This window comes from Mytilus galloprovincialis, chromosome 5 (assembly GCF_965363235.1).
Source record: "Mytilus galloprovincialis chromosome 5, xbMytGall1.hap1.1, whole genome shotgun sequence".
Classification (NCBI taxonomy): Eukaryota; Metazoa; Mollusca; class Bivalvia; order Mytilida; family Mytilidae; genus Mytilus; species Mytilus galloprovincialis.
In genome coordinates, this window is record NC_134842.1 from 68,078,367 (window position 1) to 68,105,304 (window position 26,938).

At 30.1% G+C, this 26,938-nt stretch overlaps 1 protein-coding gene across 1 annotated transcript; it reads right to left on the bottom strand.

Annotated features, from left to right (window-relative positions):
* Positions 1–5,504: 5,504 nt before the first annotated feature.
* Positions 5,505–26,918, bottom strand: LOC143076292 (tricarboxylate transport protein B, mitochondrial-like). Its single transcript, XM_076252024.1, has 7 exons — positions 26,691–26,918; positions 20,396–20,606; positions 17,608–17,690; positions 14,202–14,339; positions 12,948–13,168; positions 11,460–11,533; positions 5,505–10,503 (listed from the first exon to the last, which is right to left on the bottom strand). Exons 1-7 carry the CDS (start codon positions 26,809–26,811, stop codon positions 10,389–10,391), a joined length of 963 nt encoding a protein of 320 aa, XP_076108139.1. The 5' UTR covers positions 26,812–26,918; the 3' UTR covers positions 5,505–10,388.
* Between the last annotated feature and the right edge of the window lie 20 nt (positions 26,919–26,938).

The window sequence follows — 26,938 nt, forward strand, 5'->3', positions numbered from 1 at the left end:
GAAGAACCATAAATCTCAGTGTTTACACACAATATAAACTTAATACACCCTTATATGATTAAGTATTTACCAATTCACAAATATATTAAATCGACACATTTGATAAGTTTCGTAGATATATTGAATAACTTATCGATATTTTATTATTTTGTTGGTATTTGGAACGTTTGATTAGTAAATTATTTCCCATTGTTCAGAGATAATATAAATTAAACTCTCGTTGAATATACAATCTAGCGTTGATGATATGCAAACGATTTGAAATTTGAATATAAAAGTGCAAACCACGAGGTCTTTACGTGAATTAAGTCATCAATTGAACTTTAACGATATCATTATGAAAGGTATAACTGTAGTCTACATTGAAACATTTTATATATATGCCAAACTCGTTGATTATAACACAATTGCACTTTATAATAGAGAATGGAAACGGCGTATGTGCCAAAGAGACAACAACCCAACTAAAGAATAGAACCATTCTTGATACGGTCCAAGTGACAAATGGGTCTTTAAGTCCGTACCTTGACCAATAATGGTTTATTTTTATTGATTGTGACTTGGATGGAGAGTTGTCTCATTGGCACTCATACCACATCTTCCTATATCTCTTTAAGAAAATTCCGTGCTGTGAGCGAGCCTTAGCTGTCCCCTAAACAAGACTTTTAACTGATCTAAGTTATCTCTTTTAAAATGTTTCATTCAGTTGAAGAACATTGGTTATGTGTGCACGGCATAATTTATTTTTTCGTTTGTTTGCGGTATCCTTTACTTATATAAAACGTGAAATGGTAGTAACTGAAAAAAAACTTTATACTTTATACATGCACAGATTCCGTTAGCGTAAATTCAACAGAATTCTGGGGAAATTGAAGATCCACAATAAGAAATATTTATGAAAAATAAAAAATAAATCTTATCAGACTAGTTTTATAAAATGTAAAAAACATTTAGTCAAATAAACAAAACATTTTTACGAAATCATTTTATTCATGATTTTCTTTTACATTAAAAAAGTTAACTATTCGATCTAATCATTAAATTTGATCATGGAAATGAGGAATGTGTCATTCAAAGAGACAACAACCCGACCAAAGAGCATTTCTCAAGACAAAATTTAAAAAAAAACAGATAAGCTTGATCCGATGCTTAATCCAGGGGCGGATCCAGGATTTTAGAAAGGGGGGGCGAAGATTTTAAATTTTGCCGAGCGGAGCGAGGCGAAAAAATTTTGGGACCTTTTTTGGGCTAAAAACATAAAATAAATGTAAGAAGCACTATTAAACGGTTCCTGGCTTGGAGCATGTATATTTTATAGTTGCTGTAAAGTGTAAGGGTTGGACATTTTTTATGCTGTATTCTCCCTATTAATTGTCTATCATAAAATGATAGTATTGATCCAAAGCTATGTACTGATATATTTAATGTAGGACTTGTCAGTAAAAGATAGACATGGAAATTCGATGAAATTTACAATACGACTAACACGAATTAAAAAAGACAAACAAGCAGTTATTATCAAAATATTTGATTGATATGTTTCACCCAACATAACTTAGGGAACCGAAGTGAGGGGTTCCAAATCCATTAAAGACTACGAAATTGTCTGAAATGACAACGAAGTTGTGAATGACAGTCGACAAATAGAGACATAAAGGTGACACCCAGCAGACAGGTTACACTCTTGTCTTGAAAAAAGTATTCAATATGTATAAGTCCTGCGAAACAGACATTTCAATCAGACATGCAAACCCTGGTCACAAAAATTACGCCCGTTTTTATTCATTATGTTCATTATAAGTTAAATAATCTTGTTGGAAATTTTCGTTTTTAATAGCAAAAACGTGGACAAGACATTGTTTTCAATCAAGATACGGCAAGAATTTTTGTTTAAGGCAAGAATCAGAGTCATTTTATTTCTCTCAAATATCTCAGACTGCCTCCTCAAATCAAATGGTTCGTACATGAGACTTGAAATCTTTCTGGAGCTTATAATGACTGAGGATCATTATTCAACTTTGTTATTTGTAAAATAGACTGGGGCATTTAGGGTTAAACATGTTTTCGTAGGTAAGTGATATTGTGGAACTTTTTTTTCATGAGAGTGTAATAGTCTATAGAGTATTTACTATTACTTTCTGTTTGGTGGAATAGTGACATAAAAGTCAATACTTTCTTGCTCAATCCTGTGTCGCTTTGAAGGTTTCCTGATTGTCATGACATTCTCAGCTTTACATGTTTAGCAATGTGTATTACTGTTATTTGAATTTCAAAATGACCGAGTGCCGTTTTTTCAACGCACTGGTCAACTCCACCATAGCAAATCAAATGACTTTGACAATCAGTAAATACTAGCAAAAAATATCTTTATAAGTAAAGAATTATCGTATAAAAATTAAATACATGGAAAATGGCAAAGTTCACAAAGTCTAGTCTGATTAATCATTTTTACCAAACAAACAAAAAAGTCCGAGCAAAAGGGGGGGGGGGCGTACGCCCTCTACGCCCCCCTCTGAATCCGCCACTGTAATCTGACTGAAATTCGAGTTATTTCTGTCTGCTAAAAATAAATTATCAAATAATACAAGCAGTCGAAGTCTAAAACGAAAAAATGTAAATAAAGGAAATGAAATAAATAAATAAAAAAAACAACCGATGGTTTGAAAATAATTGAATTTCCTTTTTTCTTCTGTTTGTTTCACTTTTACTAAACGGATTTATTCCCCGCCGAAATCTTTAATACCATATAACCTAGGACTATTGTACTAACTATATTAGTCCCTAGTATAACATTGTACACCTCATATATTATTTTCTTCATCAGAGTATTTAAAACAATTAAAAATATTTGGATTCCTAGACCTACTGACATAGAAGAGGGCGAAAGATACCAGAGGGACAGTCAAACTCAAAGATCGAAAACAAGCTGACAACGCCATGGCTAACAAAGAAAAGGACAGACAGAGAAATAATAATACACAAGATACATCAAAGAAAACTAAAGACAAAGCAACACGAACCCCACCAAATACAAATGTACTTGGGGTAATTCCATGTGCTTCGAAAGGGTAAGCAGATACTGCTCCACATGTGGCTTTGCAATATATATAAAGAGATGGGAGATTTTTATGAATGCATCAGCATACGAAAAAGTGTACTTGTCAAATTGACTGTGTTTTGTATTTTGCAGATTTATATCAATTATATTTAAAGTAAAGTAAAGTAATCTTTATTTAAAGTCGGGTTGCATATAACGTTATATACATAATAACAATGATTATTTGTGATTGAAGACGTGTTTTTTTTCAAGATCAATGTATATATGACAAATATTGCGTCTTGAAACAAGTTCCCATTTTTATAATTGAATAACAGTATCAAAATATCGATCATGAAATATATGAATAATGGTAGAAAGCATTAATACGTATGCATCCAGACCCAATCTAAACTTTTTAGAGATTATTACAAGAGATCCAAATCTTATTTTCAACGGGAATCATTAGCTTGGTGTATTCAAACACAATCAGCATGACATGCAGAATATTAGCAGAGTTTCAGTCTAATCTGGACATAAAAAGTGACTGTTAGGCAGACAGCTAGATATTTGTATTTTGAAATAATTAAAGAATCAGTCACTTTGTACATTGTATGACTGTTTTACTATGAGCTTGGAGCATAAATACACGTCCGTTTTGGGGAATTTATCGCTCAAGATACTTTTAATCAAAAACAAACATTCAAGTGGGAAACTCATGTCCTTTTTTTACAGATCTCAAAATAATTGCAGGTATATATATAGAAACATACTAAAATTTACTATCAATAGATATAAGAAGATGTGTATGAGACAACTCTCAATCAGAGTCACAATTTATAAAAGTAAACCATAAAAGGTCAAAGTACGGTCTTCAACACAGGACCTTGCCTTACACAGAATAGCAACTGGACTATAAAGGTCCCAACAAATGACGGTCTAATCTATACTAGTATAAGAAAATACATTTGTAAGTTTGAAATATGACAGGTACATGTATTTTTCATTCGTTTGAGCTTTTAATTTTGCCATTTCATAAAGGACTTTCCTTTTCCACTTTCCTTGGAGTTTGGAATTTTTTGTATTTTACTTTTCTTCAATAAGATGTACATTTCATCGAGCTTTGTGTTGACTTTTTGGAAAACAGAACTGAACATCCAGCAGCAAATATTTCATCGATTATCACGACAAAACAATGCTTTCTACAAGACTGACAAGCTGAGTAACATTCATTACATGCTAACCGAAGTTAACAGTTTGGGAAGACCTTTTACAACACTCAGGCACTGTCGTCTGTGACATCATTCTGAGTTCACTACAGTCTTTTCTCTTACTTCTTGAGGTTGCTATTACATGTTTAATATACGGAAGCATCAATCAATTAATACTTCTTAAGGTTGCATGCCTGATTGAGGAGTTATTTCAAATTAAAGTTTATTTGACTTGAAAGTGTGTACCTTGTACGTTTTTGTTAATTGTCATAGAATTTTAATTAAAATACATATCAGCAGAAAAATGTTGATTTCAGAAAACATTGAACCGTCAAATATTTAAAAAAAAATCTCTCTTGGAAGATTTTGTCCCCAGTTTCTCCTTTTCATCATTATTCCATTATAAGGAGTAGTTGGTGTTGTATAACATTAACAAGTAATGTAATAAAGTTACTGTCTGTTTACATAACACAGAGTGCCTAAAATACCTGACAGGTTGTTTCAGACAACAATGTTACCGGTAGTTATAATCAAATTCAGAATTTCTTTTTAGAACAAAAAAATAGATGAAATATCATACAAACAATGCAAAAATAGTTTGAGGGCAAGCAAATACACTTAAAAGGAGGTGTCTAATTTTGGAAGTAGCAAAATTGATATGTTTTCCCCTCTCTGCCCTTTTTTTGTTTGCTGCATATATTTTTTGTTCACCTGTTCTTAGTATTTCTTCTCATCCTTGAGGTATTATATTGGTTTTTATGGTCTCATGCATTTTCATTCTACATTAAACACCTTTCTAAAAGCATGTTTCAAAATCTGTGACAGATTTGATTCTGTATTAAATCTGTGACAGATTTGATTCGATTCTGCATCAAACGTTATTGAAACTAAGGGAGATAAAATAACAAATTATATTTCATCTTATCCAATCTGGGATTATTGATTGATCAGTTGACTGGTATTTTAAAGACTCTTTCAGCTCTATTGTGCTTTTTTAAGGCAGTCAATTTGTATTGGTGTAGAAATCTGGAGTGCCTTGATAGATGATAACCAATCTTTGGTAAAAAAAACCTGACATTCCTAGTCAATTAAGATTTCAGCCAAGCACACCTTCAAAGTGTGGAATTCAAACTCACAACCTCAGTGTTGACAGGCCAGTAATACAGGTGGTCAAATATTGAGATCATTCTTACACTGCGATTAGTTTCAACACCGAATAATATGATAAAACTGAGTAATAAAAAAGAAACAAACCATTTCATGTTATCAAATTTTATTACAAATTACATTGCCCACTTGATTAATATATAATATCACTTTATTTCATACATTTTATAAAATTGCAACCTTTATCATGATTTACTATTTATAGAACTATGTATTGTCAAATATAAAAATCACACAAAAAAATAAATAATTACAAATTATCAACATATTATATAACTAATAAACTACCTGAAATTGAAATAATATCTATACAAACCTTTGAATAGGAAATAAACTTTTTGTTATAGACAATATAAATGGTTTAATATATTAATATTCCTCAATTTGGTTATTTTATACAAATTTTGACCTAGAAAATAACTTTTTTGTTAGACAATATAAACAGGTAATATATTAAAATTCCTCAATTTGGTTATTTCATACAGACTTTGACATATAGAAATGAACTTTTTGTAAGACAAAATAAACAGGTAATTATATTGTATCTTAATATTCCCCAATTAGGTCATATTATACATGTACTTTGACATATTTATAGTTTCCATACATTTCGCAACATTAAGTGTAAAATGCAAAGAGTAGTGGAATAGTCTTTTCAAACCAATGTTATAAATGTTCATCTAAATATTCCTGAAAAATGGTTTTAAAATTTGCCATCATTTCAATAAACAAGGATTTGCACTAAAGATCTGTACGTCAAGTAGTTATTGCAAAGCTAATAATTAAGTTAGCGGTTTCATTTTTGGTTTATTTTCTACTAATAAGCCAGTTAATTACATGGTGAAAAAATCTTTTTAAATACATATTCTGGAACAAGTAACTAACATCATTTACCCTGGAAATTGACAAATTTAAACTGTGTGATAATAAAACATGTTTCAGTTATGTGAAATATATTGTTTAACCAATATAGGGGTCATCTCAAAAGTTTTCATACAATTTTCTTTAAATAAAACATAAGTTCAATAATTATTTTGTATCTTTTATTTTTTAGATATTTCTTTTGCATTCTTTTTTATTGGGTCAATATTTCTGCAGAATTGACCAATTATTCTCTATTTTTTAAACCCAACCAGACTTTTACTAAATAGTAAAACAGTAGACAATACAATATTTTACTTGTTTTGTTAATGAAAACTGACAATGGAAACACATTTTGAAAGTGAGTTCTGAAGGTGGTACCTAACACTACAGAGAGATAACTCTGTAAATGCAGCTTAACGTTTTAATCACATTATATTGTTACGGAAATATAAAGCTTCTCAATGATCAAAATCAGTGTTGGCCAAACTGCTATATATCAAATGAAATTTTTCAGAGAAAGTGTGTGGTTCACGTTTCTTGAAATTTTATATTTTTTGACAAAGGGTCATAGTTAATATTTTGTCAAAATTTTATGAAAATTAAACATGTCAAATCAATTTTAGTCAAGGTATTTGGTACATGTACCACCTTAAATAAAATCATATTAAATCAAACTTGCTAGTGATCATACATGTTCAGATCACTTCACAAGGATATTAAACATAAATTAAGTATTTGGTTTATCAACAAACAAACAAACAAACAAAAAATTGATTGCACATTAATTGCATAGCACAAAAATGTAAATTTTACCTTATAAAAACAATAATTTTACACTGCACTGGAATAACAATATCATAAACTAAAAAATTGGTGTATTATTCTAAAGTACTATAAGTAAGCTTGAAACTTTGTTTTTTTATAACAAAAAAGTTAGTACAGTTACTGTATAAATGGGACAGCAACATAACAACAAAATTTTACAAATATAAGCATCTGCCAACTATCCTAATAAAAATATAAAAAAATAAAATGTTTTTTAATCGTTCATTTCTTCATGCCTATAAGTCTTAAAAAAATAAAGTAAGAAGATGTGGTTTGATTGCCAATTAGACAACTATCCACTTTAGATCAAGAACAAGGACATAGACAACTACAGGTCACATTCTGACCTTCAACAATGAGCAAATCCCATGCCTTAAAGTAAGCAGTAAAATTGTTTTCCTCCATTTCTAACAAATAATGCGGAAATCAATTTAAAAACTCACAACCAGGCCAAACTGAATTTAATATTTGAATAGAATAAAGACATCATGATTTTAAAAATTGGGAAGTATGGTATGATTTCTAAAGGGACAAGTATCCAACAAAGTTCAAAGGTCAAGGATAACAGCAAAATGTGACCTTTCATCTTCAATATTGAGCAAAAACCATACCATAAAGTAAACTATTAAAAAAGAACCTTGGATAACAAAAAGAGAAAACTGAGCAAAAGCATTTGGTTAAATCAATCAAAGACAACCATTGGACATTCGGTTGCTGGCTTGGGACCGACATATATTGCTTGATGTAGGGACAAATTTGTTTGTGACTGTTGAAAGCTTAAAAAATATTCATATTTTATAAATAATGTTATCTAGACTTTACTCTATAACTATGAAAAATAACAGGTAAGAATTCAAGGAGTGATAGAACTACTTCTGAGATACTTGAATAGCTTAATTTTTCAATATATTTGTAAGAGTCAGGTGGTTGTTTTGGTCAGTTGTACTGGTCAGTATTTGTTTTTACTTCCTGTTATCCTTTAGTGTCATATTAGATAAGACATATATGCAAGGAATAAAACTTTAATCTGAACCCAGAGGACATACTTTGAGGCCAGGAGGACTTTTTTCAAGAATTGGCGATTGCCCTTTTAAATTCATGGGAATTCAGAAATAGTAAGTCAAATTATCTGGAACTAAGAATATAATTTTATCATAATGATGAAACAAGACACATTATTTTCACAGAAATTCAGATTTGGCATTCATTTTCTGATGAATTCATGATGAGACCAACTCCTACCCTTCCCTACTTTTCAAACAAGTATAACTTTCATATATGGTTAAAAAAACCCAACATAAAGTTTTTTACAATATACATCCCACAGGTTAATTCAATCAGTGTAAGCCCGATATTTATCGTGCAGTCATTCAAAACACATCAGGATCAAGAACAATCCCTAGGTTATTATCAGTGAAAAAATAATCAACAAAAACATACAGTGTACTATATTATCGAAACCACAAAAAAGTAATGCCAAATAATACAAAACAACCAACTACAATGTACTCTATAAATTGTAAATATAAAATTTGAAAAACTAGAAATATCCAGTTATTTGTATACCATGTATACAGAAAAGAGAAATAATTTATTTATCCAATGTAAAATCTTCTCTGAAAGATTGTTAGCATTTAATTCCACTAACTGCGTGCTTAGGTATGCCATTATGGGGGATTTATATTGGCAGAGGAAGACTTAGAAATAGGGTAGAACCATTGACCAGTGGCAGGAAAACTAGCAATCCAAGTCAACGCACCCCTATGAATAGAGTTCAAACTTGCAACCTGAGTGTTAACAACTAACTGCTCTTTTTTGTAGTTGTAAATAAATGAAAACAAAAAAATAGAAATATAATTGTATATATAGAAAAGAAAAAAAGAGTTTGTCTATCTAATAGAATATAAAAAGGAATCATTGGAAGTCTATTTCAATCTTAAAATTTCAATATCTTCATCGGAATGTTGCAATAAAATAACTACACTACATCTTAATTGTTAAACAATCTTCTTCTCTACATTAGTTACATGTACATTGTATCATGCCTATCACTTTTCTCTATTTTTTTCAATCATCATTGTAAGTGTTTTTTTTAAAGTAGGGGAATATTTGTGACATCATTAAGTCTTGTAGTCCTAGATTATATCATGACAAATAACTTGATCTTACTATATTTGTACTTTGCTGATATAAACCTTTGAAATAAATTTCATAAAAATATCACAATAAATGAGGGTGTGAGAGTGTTAACAACGCAAATTTCATTTTTTATTACATTTAAAAGGGACATTATTCCTTTAAGAATCGTACTAATGATTTTTGAACATTCAGAGACATATTGCTGAAGTTAAATTTCATAAAACTCTGGCAAGAATTGTACAAATCAGAGGATTTACACGACAAAATGGGGTAAAGTATTTTAGTGTAACCATGGTAACCCCATCATGTTGGGTAGGACACAATAAAAGAGATATTACAGGACATGGTTTTTCACTTGATTTTGATGCAATAAACATACACATGTTACAAACTTATACAAAATAGATATTTCAACACTTCTAACAAAACATTGATTCATCAATAACATGTACATATATAATTATTTCCCACAAAAATCACAAAGAAATTAATGATTTCTGAATAATATTTGAAAATTTGATTTATCACATGATTTAGGGGTTTTGTGGATTCATTTATTTTCGTGGGTACCAATTTTCGTGGATTAAGGAAAACTAGCATGTTCATGGATATTTAATTTCACGGTTTTGATGAAATCTACATATAAGCCTAAAGAAAATTTATTATTCGTTGAACATTTAATTTCGTGGGTCATCTGTAATAATAATAATAATAATAAATTCTTTATTTAAAGAGGGTAAACACAGTTAGTTACAATTACTAATCTTCCCTGAGGCCCTCAAAAAGGCCCTCGTAAAATCCACGAAATCCACGAAAATTGGTTTCCAACGAAAATTAATGAATTCACAGTAGTTCTCAAACATTATTCAAAACTCAAAATTATTTGCACCAATTATTACATAATTATATATTCTAATTTAAACTAATTAAAAACACCAGCACTATTACATGCGCTACACTAAAGGTTTTGAGATCCAAATCTTTGAATATCATCTGCACCAACATTCCATCTGAATAAAAGAAAGATTCCATAATCCCATTCTCATGAATAAATGGAAGATTCCTTGTTCACTTTCTCACAAATAAATTGAAGATTCCAATCTGTTCTGAATTCTGGAAGCATTGCTATAGTAACTGTTATTTTTCTAGTTTGTTGGCCATATTTTATCTATTGCTGCTTTTAGACTGTCATATATCATAAATGTAATGGCAACGTCTAAACAAACTCTACTTAGTCTGGGGACGGTTCCTTTATAAAACCTAAAATATCAAACAAATATATAATATAGTGTACCGGCTTAATCTTAATAATTCCTAGTTCAAATACACATCACTGTTTAAACCATGTCTTGAAACAAATTTCAAAGTTCTCTGTAAATAACTTTTTCTTTATGCAAAAAATTCTGCCATTTTCTAGTAAACCATGCATTTACTAAAGTAAAATATTTAAATAAATATATCAAAAGTTAAACAATGTGTTGTTTAACATGTTATTTAAATGAAATATTTCGGAGAAAAAAAAATTTAAGTCTACTACATAGTACTTTAAGGGCATACGATACAGTGACAGGGGAAGTAATGACGTTGCTAACGTAAATTGTTATTTTGGCGACGTCAAACGGTGACATATCGGAAAAGATGCATTTTTCGACTGATTTTTATCATTCAAACTGATTTAATTTGAAAACGAGTGCATGGACCCCAATTTTTTTAAAACAAAATTTGTTTCATTTTGTAGGGAGATTATGAGAACCAAATTTTATAAAACTGTAAATAGTGCAATTTTTTTAATGTTAATAAATATACAGCAAAAAATTACGTTTTTTTCTCAATTCATGACCATTTGATAAATATTTCTGAATAAAAAATGCATAAGTTTTTAGAATACTTATGAAATACAGAAATTACAAATTATTTAACAAAAAAACAATTTGTGTTTATCTTTTAAAACAAAAAAATTGTGGCTTTCTTTCGAAAGGTAAAATACGGTCACAAATCCGAATTTTGAGCAAATATACAAAATTTCGACCTCATTTAACTCAAAAAGTAGCACATGAAGGTATATATTTTATTACATATTTGATTTAATCAGACAAAAAATAGCCTATATGGAAATTTTCATCATACTGTAAATACAGGATCAAAACTGTATCGTATGCCCTTAACATGTTATAAATACTGTGTGATATAATGCTAAATTAAAGTTCATTACTTACGCTCTTAAACCTTCATTCCTAAATATTTTGACAGCACAATCAAAGGTATTTTTATATTTATGGGCATCCAGACCCTGAAACAAGAAAATGTAAGTGTATATGATTACAATATCAGTGTCAACAAAAATTAATATGGGAATCAACTCACAAACGATATCATCGTATCATTTCTTTCAATTTTATTATCTCCCCTTTAACAAGTGGGACCATGATTATATTATTTTCTGCATATCCTCAGGTATAGTGTTCTGGCGTTCATTATCACTGGACTAGTATATATTTGTTTAGGGGCCAGCTGAAGGACACCTCCGGGTGCGGGAATTTCTCGCTACATTGAAGACCTGTTGGTGACCCTCTGCTGTTGTTTTTTATTTGGTCGGGTTGTTGTCTCTTTGACACATTCCCCATTTCCATTCTCAATTTTATTCTACTGCTATGTAAAGATACATCCACTTCTGATATGCCATTTACAAGGAATTTGCATTCAAGAAACATATTGGATCAACAGAATAAGGGACAGAGAGATGGAAATCACTATTTATCCTCAAAACTCAAAATAATAACAAAATTTGGTTCAAAAGAAAAAAGTATTACAATTAATTATGACAGAATTCAGACTTCATTCATTTATAAAAAAACAAAGATCTCATTACTTCATTTGTTTTGACTCTACACAGTCTCTATCATAAATGTCTATCTCTAATAGTAAAGGGAGATAATTTACGCAACACAATGCAATTCAACATCTGCAGTAAAAATAATAACAAACGTTTAGTTGTAGTTCAAACTATTAAGCTCAAATTTATCATTTGAATCTGTAAGACTTTGGATTAATTAATTTCATGGGCATCAATCTTTGTGGATTGAAGAAAACTTGCCTTTTTTGTGGATATTTGATTTCACAGAATTTGCCAATTGCTTCATACAAAGCCTATAGAAAGTTTGTTATTCATTGAAGATTTGAATTTGTGGTTTATCTGAACCCACAAAATCAACAAAACTTGGTATAAAACGAATAATAATGAATCCACAGTACTGTAAATCAACTTATTTTCATGGGTACTTTTTTTTAGCGGTTTGGCCTTTCTAACAGACTTCACAGCTATTGGCAGTCTGCACCAAAAACTTTTTCAACTACTAGTCCAAAGACCAATATTCTGACATTTTTCTTATTGGGCCAAACAGAATTTTTCAAAAGCTTACTAGTCCGAATAAAATTTTACTAGTCTGGGGCATCGGACTAGTGGCTAACCGTGCAGGCTGTTTTGGTATTTGAATTATTTTAGGTTTTACGATGTATTAATATAAGGGTAGATCTCAGTTTTATAGATTCCTGACAATTTATTTCATGTTATTTTTCTACCAGCGAAAGTAGCGAAAATTGATCTCTATATAAGTTTACAGTTTATACTGATGGATTTGTTTAAAATTTAATGTTTTACCAAAATTTAGAAATTAAACCTCAAAATAATATTCTACACAACATACCTGTAATCTAGTTTTTATTACATCTATAGGTGTATTACCAAACACAGAACATGCACCAGCGAAACCACCAAACAATCCAGTCAATAAAAGTGGTACTTTCTTATCTGGATTACCTCCCTTATACATATCTTTTAATGATTCTACCACAAAAAATCTTATTGCTTGATTACTGCCTTGTTTCATTATTGTTGGTGTTAAACCTTGATATGTACCTCGTATACCTATAATAGAATAAAAGCATCATACTTGTAACTTGAAAGCACTGACACAAATAAATTGATATATTCATGATATTGTGCATTGAATTCTTTATGAATTGTGAAAAATATTGCATTTATATTGAAACTTTATATCATAGCTTTAACAATTCGGCATACAATACTTAGAACCTTATAAAGTGTACTTTATTCAAAATTTAAACTCTTGGTCAAACTGTTTATGAAAGTAAGTAACCTTGTCTATCATATTACATTCTTAAATTTTTAAATTAAGAGTAAGATTCAACCTTTTTAATTATTTAGAAAATATATCGGCAGCATTTGCATGCTTTCATTAGATACCTTGGGAAATGTGTTTTCTCTTTTAAAAGTCAATCAACATATTTGCCTTATTCCGAGGTTGCATCAGAATGACAGTTGTTAATGTAGTTTTATTATACTAACAAAATTGGGTGAGCAACCAAAAAGACATAAAAGATAGCTGTGTCAATGGAGTAATTGTTAACTCTGTGTGCAATATTTTCGTTGAAGAAAAAAGAAAATTAAAAACAAATGTGACTATAATTGGGATCAAGTACCCAAAGTATTGTGTACATACATCACACACATACAACACAACTGAAGGTGGTACCCAATACTTTCACTAAAATGTATTTGGGTCGTTTAATTTTCAACAAATTTTTTCAAAGTATTTACTTTGACCCTTTAACGAAAATATAAAAATTAAAAAAATTCTGAACCAACCGTTTTGTCAGAAAAATTACACTGGTTATATAGCAGTTTGACAAACACCAATTCTGATCATTGAAAAGCTTAATATTCCTTTTACAACACAACGTAATTAAAACGTTTAGCTGACTTTACAGGGTTATCTCCCTGTAGTGTTAGGAACCACCTAAAAAAATCAAAAAATTATACAAATTGATGTACAGTAATACTCTTAGAATTTGAAAGATTTAAATAGTTTTTTTATAATATACTAATGACAATATATGGTTTACAATAATGATCAAAAACCTAATAATAACAAACTTACCTTGAGTTTTTATTATTTCTCTTACACCATGAAAAAATCCTTTGAATTTAGGGTTTTTTGAAGTTTGATCGTTTATAAATTTGACTTTTAATGTTTCCATAGGTGTAACTGCAAATATAGCTTCACTAACTCCAGCGCCTGTAAATGAAGAAAGAATAAATGCACTTATTTAAGAAATAATCAACTCTTAATGAATGAATTTCTTATTTATCAGTTCTTATTCAAAGTGAACATTCATAACAATGAACCATCCCATTAATTTATGTAGACCTATTTCTCAGACCATCCAATTTGGACATATATTTTGAAATCAATTTCTTTAATGTAGCAAATATTAGACTATAGTTGTTGATTAAGAATAGAAGGAGATGTGAGGCATCTAGTCAATGGTATAGTAAGCTAACAAAACAATTTCACCAAGAAATCAACAGGTAATTACAGTATACACAAGGTGATTCGGTAAAAAAATCACTGCAAGGAGTGAATTATCTGCGTGAATGCTGTTGATTGTTGGTGACTCACGCTGACCTATCTCTCTGAATATCAATGTAAAATTCTAAGGTAATACATGGCAGTCATAAATCAGTGTTGCCACTCTAAATCACCAGCAATCATACTGTTTCACAGTGAATTACTCAACACCAGCTAAGGTAATTGTTAACTGTATCTCCTTGTTGTACTGTATCTTGTCCTCAATTTTGGACAATTGTCCATTTCATATTAGAAGTTGGCATCATTTTTTTATACTAATATTTGCTTTTACAAAGCTTGATGACATATCATTCTACAAGCAAAGTGTAAACCAATTATTTTTTTTTATGCCACACTTTGCTACCAATGTTGTAACTTTGTCATTTAACTTAAATTTATTTCCTTGTTTTCAAAATTCCAATAGGGAACATACTTTATATAATTGTATCAATAAATCAATTTTTCAAGACGTTTCGGCCATTGGCCTTCTTCAGTTCTTTATTTTTCCTCAGAACTACATGGCTGGCATTACATTTGTATTTCCTTTTTCAATCATTGATAATCAATAAGATATAACTAAAACTGATCAAAGCAAAGAAACAAAATATTATTTGACAACATCTACATCTCTTTTATTTATTTAAAAGAAATACTAGCACATTTATAGTAACAAATTCCCGTTCATTCACTCTATTCACAAAAGTTATATAAATAAATTGCTCAAAAAACTAGTCTTGGTTTACATGTTAAAATTTATGAATCCCTGGCATAACCAATAAACATGGTCAAATGGATTCTAACTGTTTGAATATTGTGATAAGGGAGACAACTCTAATTGATTTATTTTAAATTTTGAACACAATTGTTTAATTCAACAAAAATTGAATGGTTATCAGATTATTCGGCTGTGATATATTTGTGACATGAATTTCTTTTTAAAGAGAGTACTGAATTATTGAAAACAACATAGAAATTTCCATGCAATTGAATCTAAAAATTTTAGAAAAAGGACACAAATATTTTGCTTTTTTTTCATTCATGTCATTAGCATGGAAACCTTTATTTTTTTTTTTTTTTACCACATGTTTTTATTTCTAGATCACCTAGATGTTTGCGATGAGAACTAGTTAACACGAATTATATTCTAATTTAATAAATGTCAATTTTCACTGGTAGGTATAATGAATATTATTAAAAATTTTGGTTCTTTCAAATAAATGAATTAATTTCTTTGCTGGCATTTAAATTATTAGCAACATTTTATGTATATTACATCGAATGTGCCTATTTGTTAACAAATTTTGTCACATTTTTTATCAATAAGATAACTAAAATTGATTTTCCCAATAGAATATATATGCAAAGAAAGAAAATATCATTTGATAATGTCTTCCTTCACTTTTCAAGCGTAATTTTCTACCATCTCTTTCCTAGTCCAGTTTCTTGTTTTTATTTCAAAATAAGCCATATAAACAATATAAAATAACAGAAGAATGTGTCACCAGTACACTAGCACTATCATTTTCCATGTTCAATGGACCTTAAAATTGGGTAAAAAATATAATTTGGCATTAAAATTCGAAAGATCATACCATAGGGAACATGTGTACTAAGTGTCCAGTTGATTGGACTTCAACTTCATCAGTTAATCAACATAAAAACTACCTTGACCAAAAACTTTAACCTGAAACTCCCACTTTCATTTTCTATGTTCACTGGACCGTGAAATTGGGGTCAAAAGTCTAATTTGGCTGTAAAATTAGAAAGATCATATCATAAGCAACAAGTGTACTAAGTTTCAAGTTGATTGGACTTCAGCATCATCAAAAACTACCTTGACGAAAAACTTTAACCTGAAGCGGGATGAACTGACTGACGGATTAACAGACGGACGAACAGACAGATGAATGGAAGTACAGACAGACGGATCCACAGACCAGAAAACATAATGCCCCTCTACTATCATAGGTAGGGCATAAAAATCATTCCTGCAATAATACTTCATTATTCACAAACCTTACCTAAACCACATAGTAATCTTTTGTCAGGCGTCAATACACCGTCTACTGCATACCAATTTACCTAAACCACATAGTAATCTTTTGTCAGGCGTCAATACACCATCAACTGCATACCAACTTACCTAAACCACATAGTAATCTTTTGTCAGGCGTCAATACACCGTCTACTGCATACCAACTTACCTAAACCACATAGTAATCTTTTGTCAGGCGTCAATACACCATCAACTGCATACCAACTTACCTAAACCACATAGTAATCTTTTTTCAGGCGTCAATACACCATCAACTGCATACCAACTTACCTAAACCACATAGTAATCTTTTGTCAGGCGTCAATACACCATCAACTGCATACCAATTTACCTAAACCACATAGTAATCTTTTATCAGGCGTCAATACACCATCTACTGCATACCAACTTACCTAAACCACATAGTAATCTTTTGTCAGGCATCAATTCACCATCTACTGCATACCAACTTACCTAAACCACATAATATCTTTTGTCAGGTGTCAATACACCATCTACTGCATACCAACTTACCTAAACCACATAGTAATCTTTTGTCAGGCATCAATACACCATCTACTGCATACCAACTTACCTAAACCACATAGTAATCTTTTGTCAGGCGTCAGTACACCATCTACTGCATACCAACTTACCTAAACCACATAGTTATCTTTTGTCAGGCATCAATACACCATCTACTGCATACCAACTTACCTAAACCACATAGTAATCTTTTGTCAGGCATCAATACACCATCTACTGCATACCAACTTACCTAAACCACATAGTAATCTTTTGTCAGGCGTCAATACACCATCAACTGCATACCAACTTACCTAAACCACATAGTAATCTTTTGTCAGGCATCAATACACCATCTACTGCATACCAACTTACCTAAACCACATAGTAATCTTTTGTCAGGCGTCAATACACCATCAACTGCATACCAACTTTTAAATTCTTCAAAAGCACCAAATCTGAAATATTGAAACAGTAACTTTAGCTAGACATCTGACATAAGATTTTTTAAAAACAAGATCATAGCAGCAAGACATTAAAAAATGTTTTAAAAAGACTTGAAATTAAGATGAAATATATTTTCAATATCACAAACTGGTCAAAACATTTACTAAATTTTATCACCGGTATAAGGAAATAATTCGTAAATATAACTCAACATGCAGACATCTTATACGTTCAGGTATTTCACATCCAAAATTTTATGGAAATATTCTTTATAAAGCACAAAAATGTCAGTATTCTCCTCAGAAACTAACAAAACCTTTAAATAGACTTATTAAAAGGGGATATAGTTACGATACTGTTGTCAGGTCATTAAAGATTGCATATTTTGGCTTTAACATTGATTCACTGACAGGGTCTTTGCATCGGAACTAAACACATTTATTTCTAAAAAAACAGTTGTTGGCATGACACGGGTTATGTTCTTCTCATATATTTTATGATAGTATGATACTAAACCCCTAACGGGAGGGATTGTACCTGATATTCATATGATGAAGACATAATCTTTCAATCAGTTTAATTGAGGTCTGGAGCTGGCATGTCAGTTAACTGCTAGTAGTCTGTTGTTATTTATGTATTATTGTCATTTTATTTATTTTCTTTTGTTACATCTTTTGACATCAGACTCGGACTTCTCTTGAACTGAATTTTAATGTGCGTATTGTTATTCTTTTACTTTTCTACATTGGCTAGAGGTATAGGGGGAGGGTTGAGATCTCTGAGGGTTGAGGATTTTGCGCCTGTCCCAAGTCAGGAGCCTCTGGCCTTTGTTAGTCTTGTATGATTTTAAATTTTAGTTTCTTGTGTATAATTCGGAGTTTAGTATGACGTCCATTATCACTGTACTATTATGCATATTTTAGGGGCCAGCTGAAGGACACCTACGGGTGCGGGAATTCTCGCTACATTGAAGACCCATTGGTTGCCTTCGGCTGTTGTTTGCTCTATGGTCGGGTGGTTGTCACTTTGACATATTCACCATTTCCTTTCTCAATTTTATATAGCAAACTTTAAAAGATGATACCCCAATGGTTGGTGTTATTTTATATTTAGTATACAGTGAAGCTGGTGTATAACTTGAAATGATTAAAGGATGTCTAAACAATAGTAAAGATTTATTCCATTATCGTGGATAATTTATAGTTCAGGTGTATTGTTGTTCCTTTCATACTTCATAACTTGTGTACCCTATGTGGGTAGATAGACAGGAGCAAAAACCTTTTTTCATGTTTTACCTTAAAAATTATCAGTTTTTGATTTCTTGAAACCTTCTGCAGTTCAGACTGCAGAGCTTATGACAAAAGACTTGAAAATACTACAATATGTTTGATCTGAAAGCTGAGACTACTATAACACATGTCATAGTAGTCTCAGCTAAAAGTTATCTCTCTTTATCACTTTTTTTTTTATATATATCATATTTGAGCTTGTTTCTTTTCATAACTCATTTTGTTTCATGCATCAAAAATATTACATATGCACATAATTGATTATATATGTCTGTACTAAAATAAATATGATCCAATTATATATTTATATTTAAACTACATTTGTACTACATTTACTAGTATTTCAAGTCCTGCATTTATTGTATTCATTGATCTGGAAATAGTATGCATATAAGATGTTCTCAATTAGCATAACAAATAAACTTTACAATTTAAACCTCCCAAACAATGAACAGATTTAGTACTGCTTCTTCTCCTACTACTAGCTTTATACAGGAAAGTTATTAACATTTCTTAACATTTTACGATATTCTTTCAGACGTTAATATCACTGTTGGGCAAACTGACTGTATGCTTCAATTGATTTCTATCGATTTTACTGAGAGAAAAAAACCTACAAACTTTTAAATAACTACCGCAGCAAGTCTTTAATTTTCTCGTCCAAGTCAATAGGAAGTCTTTGATTTGATCGATTATGTTCAACAGAAATAGAAAACACGGTGTTTGATTGATATTTAGTGGTAATTAACTGTCGTTAAGGTTTTTGTAAATAGTCTAGATGTGCCGTTTAGGAAAAGAAGATATAATTATTGGCTATTGGAAAGACTTTTGTTAAACAATGTAATAATAAAGTTCAATTGGAAACAGATATTGATTACTTAGACAAAATTTGTATTTTTCTAATGATGTGATAAAATTTTAAATTTTTTGGAATCATCATCAATATATCTACAGAGAAACATAGCGACAATCTTTCTCTAGCAATTAATACTATAATAAAATTCTTCACCAAGCACAGCCTGATAAGACCACAGTGATTGAAACCTGAACATTTGGTTCAAGTTTGGAAACAATAATCAAGCTTGATACTGTCTGAATTTGCCAATCAAATTACTCCATTTTTCTTATTTTCAAATGAAATTGTATCATTAAACAGAACACACCAGGTTATTTTTAAGTGAAAAATCACCATATGAAATAATAACATATTGCAACAAATCCTTACTTAACAGTATTCTTCAACAAAATTGCCTCTTAAATATATATATGTAGCTACAAATCTCTCCAAGATATACATGAGAAAGCCTTTTTTTTTTTGGTAAATTCAGATAATGCCAATATACAAGCTGCATTCACAAGTGCTCCTTTCTAGGACTTAAGATTCTACTATAACAACTTTCAAGACTTATATAGCTACATGTGTTTACCTAACTGCTGATTTAGGTATACTTCCATACAATAACACAGGTAAACCCCGATATAGTCCCCTAACTCCATAGTCATTAATTGTCACTTTTACACAATCGATTGGACCTTTATATCGTTTCGCCACACCCGCTCGTTCATCTAACTGTAATTGTGTTTTGACATATTCTGTTGGGAATGTTATACAAATTTCTAAACCACCAGTAACTCCACCTGAAAAACAGAAGTAAATATATGATCTTAATTAGAAAATCATCCAAAAAAAATGGGGATCTGTTACTTATAAAAATAATTCACATGCAAGATTAATATATTTTGTTAAGGTTAATTATAAATATATGGCTAAAAACTTCTGGTGTGTGATTTTCACATTGTGTTGAAGACCCATTAGGGGCCTTTTGTTTTTGCTCTTTAATCGGGTTGTTGTCTCTTTGACATATTCCCCATTTCCATTTTCAATTTTATTGTCATGATCTTTGTGCTTTGTCTGCAAGCACAGAAATTATTTAATCAGGCTAAAGTAAAGAAAATATTTTCCCGAAATGTATTAAATTTTGTATTTCACAATTAAATCCTGAAAAAAATATTGACTATATTGTGGATTTGAGAAAGATTGGGGTCTAAATCAAAATCAATAGAATTTTTAATACTTTGCTCTTATGATTGACTTTCAAAATATAAAAAGAGAAACTGGGGTCATCATGGTCATGGGCCGCCACTAGGTTCTTGCTACAAAAGAAAATAGGTAAAATCCTATATAACTCTTCTTTACAAGATTAATTCCTCCGAGAAATATTTTCACTTATATATACAAGTTAAGGTGGTACCCAACACTTGCACTAAAATTAATTTGGCTCGTTTAATTTTCATAAAATTTTGTCAAAGTACTTACTTTGACCTACTTTGACCCTTTAACATAAATATAAAAATTTCAAAAATTTTTAACCAACCGTTTTGTCAGAAAAATTACACTGGTTATATAGCAGTTTGACAAACACCAATTTTGATCATTGAGAAGCTTAATATTCCTTTTACATCACAACGTAATTAAAACGTTTAGCTGACTTTACAGAGTTATCTCCCTGTAGTGTTAGGTACCACCTTAACGGAATTTCTTAATCAATCAAACAAAAACTATTCCGTATTGGTTAAAAAAGTTGTCTCATTGGCACTCAAACCACATCTTCTTATTTCTAGTTAAAATGTATTATAAAATGCATTTCACAGTTTCAGAATTTCAATGAAAAGTCTTACAAATGAATTGTATTCCTGTTTCAAAATTTCTGTGTATACTTCATTATAAAGACAGACCCATTATTTTCTGCAATTTCAAAAATCCAAAATTGTAGAAAAGAACTAGCTTACCCATATGTGTAGTCATATATTGTCTTTTTATTATCTTTTAAAACTTTTTAAGTGTCCTCATTTTATCAGTATAATAACCATGCAAATAGCAATTTTATCAGAGTAGTCATTTTATGCAATACTATTTACTCTTAAAAAGAAACATCAATATATTTGCAGTGGGTAGTGGATTATGATGGCTGAGAAAGCAAACATTTTAATTGAGTAAATTGATTTATCTGATAGAAACTAAACAAAGACCAAGTAAAAATGAAAAGTTACTACAATGTAGTTTAGCAAAGAAATGCTTGTCTACGGGTTGCTAATGAAAATGTTCATTTACTTTGTCTGACCAAGAAGTGTATGTCAGTTTGAGGTCACTTGAGTTTTAGTTCCTAAATATTGATTGATTGGTGTTAAACATCACTAAGAAAACTATTGACTATTTTGTGATGGTTAGTTTTTATTGGTGGAGGAAGCTAGAGTGCCCAGAGAGAACCACTGACATTCAGAAGGAAAATAGCTAGCTGACAATCATAGTAATTAAGATTAGGGTTGAACGTACCTGTCACTTTCTGAATTTGAAGTCTGACAGGCTACATTCCGGTAGTGATACATAAGTTGACCTACTTAGACTACTAAATGGTCCTAAGATTCAACATTTTTGTTTCAATTAGATAATAGCACCAGTGATAATACTTTCTTTTTCAAAATCTATTCAAATAACATCTTGGTATAAAAAGTATTCCCATGACGTTATAAAACCTCTGAAGAATACTTGTTTGGTATATATTAACTGTGTATTACTCATAATTTGCTGAGTACTCCTTTTTTTCATGGATTTTTCCTTTAAAACTCTGAAATTGGAAATTCTAAAAATGCATTTCCACTGAAAAAATTTTGCTTTACTTTCAGCTTTACAATTTGTTATTAATGTAGGAAAAAGAATTCACTTTGTGTAGAGTTTTAAAAAAAAATTGATTTATCTGCATTGTTAATCATTTTCATAAAACTAAAAGAAGTACTTCATTTTTTGTGATAAACAATAGCCATTAAGGTTAAAATGTGCATCATTATGAAACAGGTTAAAATTTGCATTATTATAAAACAGTCAAAAATTTGCATTATTATAAAACAATGAATGCAAACTTCAATATAAATATTTCATTACACATGATACAAATTATTTATGAAATTTAATTTTTTATGTTTTTTAACAAATTAATATATTAATATATTAAAAAAATATAACTTTCAAAATGTTCACCAAAATTGAACATTTTGACTTCAGCCCTGCATAATTTTCTAACCCTAATTTCTATTGATTCCAATACAGACAATATCATGACAGTAGAACAATTTCAACATTCAGTCTGATAAAGGTCAACATGTTCAAAATATATAGGACACATTCATATTGATGATATACACGTATAGTCATGATAATTTAGAACTTACATTGTTTAAACAAAACCTGAACTTATAAAGATTATTTATACATACTACATGTTATCATATATAGAGATATGGAGTTAGGTCAACTAGACTCACAGTAACCCAATGACCTAAAGATATTTTATAAAGTCTTCAACAAAATAAAGATGTCTATGTAATTACATGTATGTTAATATTTTACTACCGGTTAGGTTCTAAATTGATCATAGTTGAAATAAGAGTAAAACATCATTTGTGTATGCATGACCAACATGACCAAATTTTTCATTCTTTTTCTGATTCAAGCAAAGTTGCAACAACAGCATACATGGCATATCCCATGTCAGTTCCAGGAATCTGCAATTTAAGGACACGTACAGAAAACCACAATACACTAAAAAAAGCAATTGTTTTCTTACATGTCTAATGACAGAAATGTTGAACTTTGGGATTTGAATAAGTAGCATATCATTCAATTTAAATTCAGATTAATGATGACCCTTAAATGACGAAGAATTACATAAAAGAATTTAAAAAAAACATAAAGTTAACCGATAACTTAACACATTATCATGATTATCCCATGTCAATTCCTTAAATGAAAAAATCAACTTAAATCTCAAGTGACCAAGAATTACAAAACAGACACAGGAAATCAAAGTCATTGGATTATATTACAAATGTTATCTAGTGTCAATGGAGTAAATCAAAGAGTTCCCAAGACATTGTCAGCAGTAATTACAAGACACGAAAACTGGCTGTATATTAGCTTATAGCAGGGCAATCAATAAAGCACACTTAGAGGTTTAGAAACTGCTCATTTAGACACATTCCATAAATCTGCTGGTATTAGATCAAACTTGCAAAGCTTTTATTGATCCTCCCCGAGGAAAATGCTATATTCTCACAAAAATCACATTTTACGCAATGTATAATTTTTTTAAAAACAATTTCATATTATGTTTTTCTTGGGTTTCAACAATTTTGGTCATCAAGATAATGTAGTGTTGCATGATTTTACATTTCAAATCTTTAAGGTTAGGTTAATTTAGCCAGTAAGTTTTCCAGACTTAAACTAAAGGATTGATTCAAGATTAGCATATAATATATCATATATTATCAGATAGACATACATCTGATATTATATTATAAACAATACAAGTACAGGCAATATGAAAGGATGCATACATGACATATGTAAATGTGTGTCATTGATTTGAAAGGAAACTTAATTGATCTTTGAAAGTTAATCAATATTTCTTATTTATAACATATTTATCTGTAAAACATGTAAAATATATTTTAACATTCACTGGACGAAAGAGACTTTTGCGCTCACTGCATTGTCTCTTATCATGCTAGTTGTGGGTTATCACTTGGGTTCATTTTCTAGAACTAAAAATATATAGATTTATAGAATTATACATTTAAAAAAGAAAATGGAAAGTGTCTAAATTTGATCATTTATGTAGCATGTGTAGTCAATGGTAGTACGTCAGACTCACTGTCATACTGTTCCTTTAAAATAATAACTCACATTGACTTAAATTTATTAGTGTGACCATGATGACTATGAGTACTTTAAATTATCAGACTTTACTCAAAGACATTTGTAAAAAAAATTATTTTAAAAATCAATTTTGCAGTAAATTCAATTTATGCACTACAAGCACTAAGGAAATAGAAAACAAGTTTATTACATCTCAGATCTGTGTACAACACACAAATTTCTTAAGTTAAAGGTTAACTTAAATAACTTGGATGTTATGGATGTGCGACTTTAAAATTTAACCTTCATTAAAGATCAAAACATTCTTTGAGAGTGCAATTAGTTCAAAATTTTTATTTAAATTTCAAAATTCTTCCTATTTCACCAGAAATTATATTTTTTCTCATTTGATTTCAAGTTTGATATTATATCATCATGATCATGATCATCTTATATTATTGTATTTACAAGGCCTAAATAAATACTGGTATGACATATTGTGGAATACCATGAAACTATATTCCTTGAAATGCAGTTATATACATTCTATTTATATATATATCTATTGAATTTGGAAATAAACATTTCAGACTGTATTGTCCTCAGATAGGTCAAATTACTGTTTCTTTTGTACATTTAACAATAATACATGTAGTTCAGGATTTAAATAATAATCAAAATCCCTTCCTGGTAAAATATTTAAATGACTGTTATTTAAATCTTTCAGTACAACCTAATTTGTCATTTCTATAATCAAAACAAACAAGAGATCAATGTATTTTTCAACACTGTTTAATAATACCATCCTACTAAATAATAAACAATATGAATAAGGAAGTTACTTAGTAGATAAGCAATAGACATAATATATTTATTATCCTCTTCCGATATTAGCACAACTGCTATATTATAATAAGTATCATTGATTTTCCAATGATTAAGTTAATTAAAATCAACGTTAACACAGATCTATAAAAAGAAATGGTAACTGACTGAAAAAATTATAAGATTCAAAAGTTGATATTGATTAAAGTAATCTAGTTGAGTTTCTTTTATCTTTTTACAATTCACGCATACAATTGTTGATTTGTTTTGTCGGTGTGTTTTGTTTGATATGTTTTTTTAGTTGTTGGTTTTTTTGGGGGGAGGGGGTGGGGTCAAACTACAAAATATAATTGTAAGTCCAATTCCAAAAAATGTGTTTCTTCTTAGTAATATAATAAATACCAATTGAGTGTAAAGACAGCTGTATAACAAAATGATTAAATATGTTTATGGAGTCTATAGATATGATAGAGGTTCTTTTTGGAATATTACATTTACAAGCATCAATTAATTTGTTTTCTTCTCATCATGCTCATGATTATAAAACTAAAAAGTCATAACAGGAATCAAAAAAATAATAAGAAAATTTGTAAATTTGTTTTGAAAAAGATATTTCAACTTGCATCAGGCATGTCAGGTAGATGGTAAAATACACATTTTTTTAAAACAACCACAATTGATATTAATCGTAAAATTCATTGCATTTACTACATTGTACAAGTTATTTACATAATAATTTTATCCCTTTTAAGTCATATATGGGCCAGTCAACTCTAAATATGAACTGGATCAATTTGGGGTTGGAATCACATGAAACTGGAATTTTCTTGTTAGTTTTATGACAATAATAAAAAAAAACCCACACCATTAGAACAATAATATCTGGGAAATCAAGTCTATTTTGTTATCAATTCTATGTGCATATTCTTGCAAAAAAACACACACAGTGATATTGAAACATTATAAGGAGATAAATGATATAACATTTTTCTAGGTCAAAGTTCAACTCAGTAACTTTAATTTATCTATCTTCTACTTGTAGGTCCAAGTAACGTTATCTATAAAACGTGGGTCAATGTGACTCAAAGTGTCTTTAAGATAGGACAAATAATCAATTACAACGTGTCGTCTGTTTGTTCTTCATTCTGATGACACTCACAAAAATGTAAACAAATGGCATACTATACTATCATCAAACGACTCACCTGCAAAAATAGCTTTCAAACTATTTCCTGTAGAACGCTGCGGTGCTCCTTGTGCTGAAGCTACCATGTGTGGACACGGGCGGTAAAAGGGAGACCTAAACTGTGGCCTGTCATTATCCATTTTTCAAATTGTGCGGTTTTTTACCATGCGATATCGTTCGACTTCTAGCTTATCGACTGACTTGTCAGGTTACCGGAAGTGGAAATTTGTGACCTTGATGTGCAAAGGTGAAGGTGTGTGTCTCATA